The 8,551-nt window shown below is 42.4% G+C and overlaps 1 protein-coding gene across 1 annotated transcript in view; it reads right to left on the bottom strand.

Moving 5' to 3' along the window:
* The window catches only part of Sde2 (SDE2 telomere maintenance homolog), a 32,049-nt gene extending 23,909 nt beyond the window's left edge, over window positions 1–8,140 (bottom strand). Inside the window, exons 1-4 of the mRNA XM_010613208.3 lie at window positions 7,153–8,140; window positions 3,890–4,007; window positions 2,138–2,249; window positions 744–913 (exon numbers count right to left, since the gene is read on the bottom strand). Of these exons, the coding sequence (XP_010611510.1) occupies window positions 744–913; window positions 2,138–2,249; window positions 3,890–4,007; window positions 7,153–7,272 (520 nt within the window). The 5' untranslated portion in view covers window positions 7,273–8,140. The remainder of the gene's footprint in view (window positions 1–743; window positions 914–2,137; window positions 2,250–3,889; window positions 4,008–7,152) is intronic.
* Between the last annotated feature and the right edge of the window lie 411 nt (window positions 8,141–8,551).

Genomic DNA, 8,551 nt, shown 5'->3' with positions numbered 1-8,551 from the left:
CAACAAAAGGGGGCAGGGTCTGCAACCCCAAAAAAAAAAAAAAAAAAAAAAAAAAAAAAAAAAAAAAAAGACTTAGCCTATCCGCACAAAAAAGTATTCTTACCCAGGGTCCAAGGGCCCACATTCAGAGGTTAAGTATGCCCAATGTGTGCAGGGCAGGGCAAAGTAAAATGTGCTGTGTCTGCTGTTTTATTTTGGTCCCAGGGGTTGAACACAGGGCCTCACACATTAAGACAAACACTCCACCAGAGCTGCACCCTGTGCCTTTTTAAAATTTCAGAACTGGCCCTGCACTCACCATGTAACCTAGGCTGGCCTAGAACTCACAGTCATCCTCTTACCTCAACCTCCTGAGTGCTGACATCATAGGCATATGCCACCACACCCACGTTAACATTTTATTTTGAGACAAAGTTTTGCTAAATTGCCCAGGCTCGGATCAAATTTGCAATCCTTCTGCCTCAGCCTCCTAAGAAGCTAGAATTATAGGTATGTACCACTACACCCACCCAGTTTTTGTTTTGTGGAAAGAGGTTTTAAGGCTTTCATCAAAAATGTTAGAGGCTGGTAATTTAGCTCAGTCGTTCTGCTGCCTACCTCACAAGCACAAGGGTCAGAGTTGGATCCCCAGTACCCCTCCAAAAAATTTTTTTTCAGGACTGCCCTTTGTGTACAGTGTGGAGCAGTCTAAAACTCTTGGCTCCAGGGTCCCTGCAGACCACACTAAGAATCCTCTTTCTCACCTTTGAGGACAGAATCCTCCAGGCGCTCAGCCATCTCATGGCATTGCTGCTGGTATTCAGGGCTAGTGAAGCAGTGCTTGGGTTCTGCAAGCTTCCGCTGCAGCCGCTCCAGGCGCTTTTGCTCCTTCACAGCATCCCGCTCAGCTTGCTGTTTAACCCATTCAGCCATTCTGGGAAAGGGAAAGATGAGATCTAACTGAATGGACACAGTATGTATATAAATGTTGTTATGTTCATACATCACATAGCATTTCAATCAAGACAAGAGCACATGTGTGACAGTGGTCCCAAAAGAGTGTAACAAAGCTGAAAAATTCTTATAGCCTAGTGACACATTAGCCATACTAGTAATACATGACTGGATATACAAAATGTCCCCTAGACAAATTAATGAACTTTCAAATTGTGGTATTTCCCTAGAGAGATGTGCTATGCTTAATTCTAGGATACTGTATAAATTTAACTAAAACCCAAAGATAATTATTAAATTATGGGAAAGATTAAATCTAACAAAAGCTACAATGTAACTAAGTTTATATTTCTGATATGCATGGCACATGTACAATTCACTATCAATCGGAAAATATGCTGCCGGCTTCAAAAAACAGTGGGTACACACCAAGTTTAAAAATCACTATTGTTTCTCATGTGAGAAATCCTGTCTTAGTTATGCTGCTGAGACAAAATACTTGACATTCAAAGTTAAAAGGGGAAAAGTTTACTTAGCTCACAGTTTGTAGAGATTTCAGTCCATAAATGGCTGGATCTAAGGCACACAGGCATTGCAGAGCAAAAAGCAAGCAAGGGACCTTACCAGCATCTTTCTGCCCCTTTTATCTTATCCAGGTTACTGAGGGTGGTTAGCACTCATACCCTTAATCCCTGTGCCCTTGAACCTAGCACTGCACCATGAATCAATTCCAGTGCCATACATTCTGTATCCAGCCCCCTCTGAAAAAGCCCCACCTATGACTGCAGGAGGCTTTGGGGACATCTAAACACAAACTATAATAAACCCTAAAGGTAAATATGGAGCAAAATGGAGGGTAGATATTGGAAAGTATGAAGAATATGTTCAAATAGGAAGGGGAACAAGGGAAGGAGGAAGGGAAGGGAAAAGGGATTAAAAAAAGAATAGAAGAATAAAACAGCAACAAAGCTTTTGTAAATGGGGAATGGAAGAAGGGTTGAAGGGAGGGGAGTGGGAAAAAAGAATTAAGATACACATACACGAGAGCACTGTGTACTGAGTAAATATGTACTAATAAAAAACTTAAAATAAAAAAAGGTAGGTACGGGCAGACGATTTCACTCAGTGGCACTCTGCCATCCTTACAAGCACAAGGCCCTATGTTCGATTCCCAGTACCAAAAAAGTGGGGGGGACTGTCTCACGCTTTTTCATGATTGACATCTCGCAATCTCCTTCCACTAAGGTCGCGGCAAGCTTCCCGATTGGTTGTCTTCTCAATCTGAGCACCAAGTGCTCGGAGCATAGATCCAAAACCTGTGCCAAGGTATTGAAAAACAGATTAAAACGTGTCCAAGGATGAATACAAGTCAAATTTGTGAAAACAGTCTGGATCAGAAGATTAAAATGATTTCTACATTCTTTTTTTTTTTTTTAAAGAGATAGACACAAAGGTTCTAACCCAAGCAAAGAGGGAAAAGGATTGATAAATCTGATTTATCCTCATGCCTTTTACCTCTCATTTCATATTTGTAGAATACTATACTGTAGGATTTTTTTTTTTTTTTTTTTTGTACCAGGGATCAAACTCGGGACCTTGCACTTGTGAGGCAGATGGCAGCACCACTGAGCCAAATCCCCGGCAAGTGTGGGATATTTTAAGGGCTATAGCCAGAAATACCAAGAGTGGCAGATTAAGAATTTAACAACTACGTGGTCAGGTTTTTTAATGGGTTTAAAAGGATAGGCAACTTGAAGCTGTCAGTGGCATAAGACATGCATCACTCATAAATTCAATTCAAACAGCAGGATAAGGACAGGAAAAAAAGATTAAGAAAATTTAATCCAGTTGTTCATCCAGTTAAACACTGAGAACTATCCACACTCTGTTTCCATTCTTTTCATTTCTTTTCTCTTCTTAGATGTATAAATACAACTAGGACTTACTTACATTAACCTATAAACAATTATGTTTCCTAGGGTGATTTGAGGTCAATCCTTTGAACAATGATAAGGAGACAAAATACTGATAAAAGTGAAAGTATGTCTGTTTATTCTAAAGCTCACTCTTCAACAAACTGGATAGACTAATGGTCACCTTTCTTCATCTAATCTTCCCCAAAGCTTTACAACCTAGGTTCCAAGGCGGGGGATTTAGCTCAGTGGCACAACGCCTGCCTTGCAAGTACCAGGTCCTGAGTTCAATCCCCGAACTGCAAAACGAAACAAAACAAACAACCTAGGTTCTCTAAAAGCAACCATTGAAGAAAGTGGGATTTGTATTATGCAAATCTGGGTTTTTCCCCCCTCTTTTCTTTCTCTCTTTTTTTTTGGTGGGGGGGTTTGAGACAGGGTCTCACTATGTAGTTGAGACTGACCTGGAACTCACTCAGTATGTAGCCCAGGATAGTCTTAACTCACAGCAATCCTCCTGCCTCAGCCTCCCGAGTGCTGGGATTACAAGCATGCACTACCCTGCCCAGCTTTCTTTTTTTTTTTTAGAAAGGGTCTCACTTTGTATTCTAGGCTGGCCTTGATCTCATGGCAAGCCTCCTGCCTCAGCCTCCTGAGAACTGGGATTATAGGCATGCAGCACCATGCTTGGCTATACAATTAATTTCTTCCTCAAAAAGACTAAGAAGAAGAAAAAGAGACAGAAAACGCTCCAACACCTGTAATCCCAGCACTCGGGAGACAGACACGAGGATTGCCATGAGTTTGAGGCCAGCCTGGGCTACACAGTAAGTTCAAGGCCAGCCTGAACGACAAAGCGAGACCCTGTCTCAAAAAAGAAAGAAAAGAAAGAACACATGCACGCACTCTAAATTAGGTAATGAAGTATCTCATAAAGCAAAACAGACTGGTATACAACCGAAAGCAAGGAGTTGGTTAATCTAAAACATAATGTTAAAGATTACAGAGGTGTTACAACCAAGTAATGAACATTTGCTTCCTACCTCCTTTCCCACCACGAAGTCTAGGTTCCAGACTATAAACAGCTCCATGCTGTACTGGGCCACTGGTGCTAATAAGTGCTCCGTTGCACTTCACAAAGAAGCATTCCACAGGTACATCCTAGAGACAAGTTTGCATCTTTTAATGCCTTTTATGACATAATAAAGTTTCTTATCTTTTTGCTACTCCACTTACAAGCAGATGGTGTGTTCGATTAATATGTGAACTGAATATTAAAACTACTAAAAGAAAAGAGTCATTTCATATGACATATTGCGGATACAGTTTTTTCCTAGTATTATCTAATCATAATACACTGAACTTTCAATCTTTTTTTAACAAAAAATAAAAATTATTTATTTTTCCTTTTCTAATAGGCCATCTGTGTCATACACATAACTCCAGAGGTCATCTCTTCTGATTTTTTTAAACAGGAAAAAGCAACCTAACATCAAGACTGGCCTCCAAATTTAAAACCAACAGTAAAAATCCTGAGAAGTGTGAGTAGGTATAAGAAGAAGAAACGGCAGAGAAAAGAATATGACTTTTTTTCTTGTTCTGCAGTATTGAGGGGTGAAACCCAGGACCACATGCATGCCAGCTAAGCACTCTACCACTGAACTACACACTTTCAAGACCAAAGGCATATTTTGTTTTATTTTGAGGTAGAGTCTCACTATGTAGCTCAGGTTGCTTTCAAATTTAGGATGTTCCCTCCTGTTTCAGCCTCCTGAGGGCTGGGATTTTAGGGGTGTACTGCCATGCCCCCTCTAAGGGTATGGTTTTTAATACATTATATAAGCTTCCATTTTTAGGATCAGCCAGGAGTGCCTGTCTCTTCTGCTAACAACACCAACTTAAAGCTTGTCATTAAGCAAGTACCCCATACCCACTGTGTATATATCAAACACTGTCAGATAAAATAATGAAAATAAAATATACAAATTGTCTTTCTAAATGAGTTTCTGATGCTGAGAGGAATATTCAAATTTCTATGGAACTAGAAGTACAGTTAAATCTACAGTATCAGGAATAAAGAAATCCAAACAACAATGGTGAAGGAAAATGCATTATTGGTATCTTCCTGAAACAGAAACTCAACAATTCTGAGTCATATCACATGGCTATTTCAAAGAGTCTTTCATTCATTCAACTATTAAATAAATAAGTGCCTACTACTAGTCCAGGTATTTTTCAAATGTTAGGATACTATAGCAAACGAACAAACAAAAAAAATCTCATGGTAACCAAAAGATCTTTAAAATTAGTATTTTTTTCTTTTAAAAATATACTGCTTCAGCTGGGTGTGGTGGTGCACACCTGTAATCCCGGCATTCAGGAGGCTGAAGCAGGAGGATCTCTGTGAGTTCAAGACCAGCTTGGGCTACATAGTGAGTTCCAGGTCAGTCTCAACTACATAGTGAGACCCTGTCTCAAAAAAAAAGTGTGCACACACACACACACACACACACACACACACACACACACACACACTGCTTCTCCAAACTGTTTCATGATGAGGGCGTATGGCTACCCCTTCTCTCTTCAGCTCAGGTGGACAAATGCTGGTCCCAAGAGGCTGGGATCCAGTTTCATTTCCACAAGAAAAAGAAGAAGCCAAGAACCAGAAGGGGAAAAGGAATGAAACAGCATGGGCACATCGTTTTCTCACTGTATTTCTCCTCTCTTCTTTACTATAAAAGCCTTTGCACATTTTGAGGTGGTAATCTGAGGCAAAAAGAGACTCCTCCATCTCTTTTACAGCTAGCTAGCTTTGAATAAACCCTTTCTTTGTCAAAGATTGTCTCATGTTCTTGGGAAGGTGGACCACTACCTCATCAAATACCCTTTTATAAATGATTTTTTCCCTCCACTTTTTTGTTGCTTATACAGATTAATGGGTTTCATTTTGGCAGATTCATACATGCACGTGACATATTTTGATACCCACTCCCCTTTAACTCCCTTAAGAGTGCTATTTCTATTCACATTTGCTATGATTATGTTTCTTAACTAAGAAACAGAATCCAATTTTATTTCTTGATTATTTTAAAATTCTGATTCTCAGCTTGGCATGGTGGTACACACCAGCAATCCCATTACTCCAGAGGTGATAAGAGACTACACAGCAAGTTTAAGACAATTCCCTGGACCATGTTTTTGCCTCAATAAAACAAAACCAAAAACCTTATTCTCAACACTCTTTTTAGTTAAGATTCTATTTTTTCTGGTCTCACTTTGGATTAACGGTAATTAAATTTACATACTGTATTCACACGAATTATTGTCAAATATACTGTCACCTATTTCGAAAATAGTTCCCCATCTAGACAGTCAAAAAAGTCGTTTTTACCCTGAGTTGCAATGAAGAAAGAAAAATGAGGAAGGTGAAAAGCCACATATTTGCCAACACACAATGCTTATCATGGATCTGATCCAGGTCTTCTGGAAATCTGTACTATTAAGATTTGTTAAGCTTATAAATAACAAGCAGAGAGAAAGCATATAGAAACACAGATGAGGCGTGATTACAAAGGGAAAAAGTTCTAGATCAAGAGCCAAAATTCAAATCAGACTCAGGGAAATCACTAAATTCTTTAGATTACTGACCGGGTTTAATAATTCGTAGGTGGTAAAAGTCTGCTTGAAAATTTAGTAAAAAACACAGAAGTAATTTTAGGGCCTTGAAAAGTTTTCATACATTGTCAAAATGACAAGTAATTTTAGGGCCTTGAAAAGTTTTCATACATTGTCAAAATGACTATGAAAACACGTAACAGGTCTCGCGAACCCATGGTCTCAATAGGACACGTGTAAGTGGTTGGCCCCAATTCATTTCTCTCCACAGGTGCCCTTTTGCCTGGATTTGGTTATGACATATAGTACTTGTCTAGGCAGAAGCTAATGGGGCTGTGTGACAAAATACACCTCATCTACCCATAGTATAAACGTAAGGACATGAGTCCTAAATGTCCAATCTCATTTATGGGTAAAAAGTAGAACCAAAGTGTTTGCAACAGAGGGCTGGACTAAGCATCTGAAACGAGACGCTTTTTTTCTTTCTGTGGAGTAGCAAAATGACCACCGCCACAAAACAAAAGCAAAGTCAGTCCCAATATTATCTGGCAACATCTTAAAACTGGACAATCAGTGCCAAAACTTAAAAACCCAGAGAAATGTCGTACCTGGGCAGATCTCCCCCTCAGCACCCAGCCCCGCCCCCAGGCCGCCCTGTTCCTTTTCTTCCAGGAACCGCTATCCTCACCAGATGCTGGCAGTGTCGGTGGATAACGTCTCCTACGGAGAACCGAGCCGGGGTACAGTACACTGCCTTGCAGCTGCAGCCGGGGCCGCGAATCCACACAAGCGGCCCTGTTTCCTCCATTTTCACCTACTCGGGAACCCACAAAGCGACGGAAACGCTCGGCACGGTGACTACACACCGGTCGCTCCCGGATGACGCCACACTCGCCTTCCGGCGCCCCGCCCCGCCCGTCCATGCGAGCCCCTCCCTTCGCCTGGGGCTGTCACGTGAGGCTGGCCGGGCCGGGGAGGGAACGCGAAAGACCTGGCTGAGGCGGATAAGGCTGCTGAGCTGGAGGGCCTGACGTTGCTAGGAGCAGTTGCTAAGGCGGGGCTCGGGGGACTGGCTATAAAGGGTTGGCGCTAGGCTGGGTTTCGAGCGTTTTTGCTAGCAGCGATAAAAAGGGTGGGGAGTACGGCCCTGGGCCTTGGCCTTCTTCCTCGCATCTGTGTAGTTATTTTCGGGTCCTGGAGCATTGTAGCCTGAGAGCTTCCTGGAGGCACGGGGAGTGAGGCTCCGGTCTGGACGCATGTGGTGGAGGTGGTGCTGCCTTCACCCGGCGAGCGACGTACACATGCGCACCCTCACACCCTCGAGTCACTAGGCAGGCGGGCCCCAAACCGCAGCCCACAAGCTTTTTCCCCGCGTTTGTAGGACGTCCTCTTGCTCTCGGAAAACAGCCAAGCCCTACTTCCTGCCGGCCACGCTCGGTGTGTGCTCATTTCTGCCCGAGTGTGCTCTACGTTGTTTCCTCTTCAACCCTGCTTTCACAGTATTTCACCGCAAGTAGGCCCTTGTGAAAGACGCCGGTTCGAGTGACGTTGGTATTCACTGTGCTTCCACCCTACTTGCTGTGGCGTTTGTTCCGCACCTGGAAGCCGGCTCGTGCAGATCTAAGGGACTCGAAGCCAGGGCTTCAGCAGTGGGAGGGAGCCCTTAATATTTCATATGTGGTGATCGCGGTATTTCTAAAGTCCTACACAATTTAAAAGAGGCTGAGTGTGACGTTAGAAGGGTTGTCAGGCATTGTCCGTGCCGCCTAATCACAAGTGAATTGCTTTCTCAGCTGTTAAGAGACTGTCAAATATGCCTGCGGGGTGGGGGGGGAGCAACAAAAGAGTCAGAAATCATTTATCTGTAGCGGAGTGAGCAAAAATTGAATCCCAAGGCCTGTGAAGTTAAGATTGTGTTTATTTCATTCAGAAGGAAATGTGAGACAGAAAAGGCCTCCATGATGATTCCATCAGATAAAGAACATAAAATATGTTGTGCTGAGAAGTAGTATTTTACAAAGGGGATGTCCTGCTGACCCTAGGATACACAGGTGTTTTACCAGCCAAACGCAAACCAGTGAGCTCTG

Source organism: Fukomys damarensis, unplaced genomic scaffold (assembly GCF_012274545.1).
Source record: "Fukomys damarensis isolate Sample0158 unplaced genomic scaffold, DMR_v1.0_HiC HiC_scaffold_11, whole genome shotgun sequence".
Classification (NCBI taxonomy): domain Eukaryota; kingdom Metazoa; phylum Chordata; class Mammalia; order Rodentia; family Bathyergidae; genus Fukomys; species Fukomys damarensis.
Note: the sequence above shows the minus strand (reverse complement) of the source record. Positions and strands in the feature narration are given on the sequence as shown.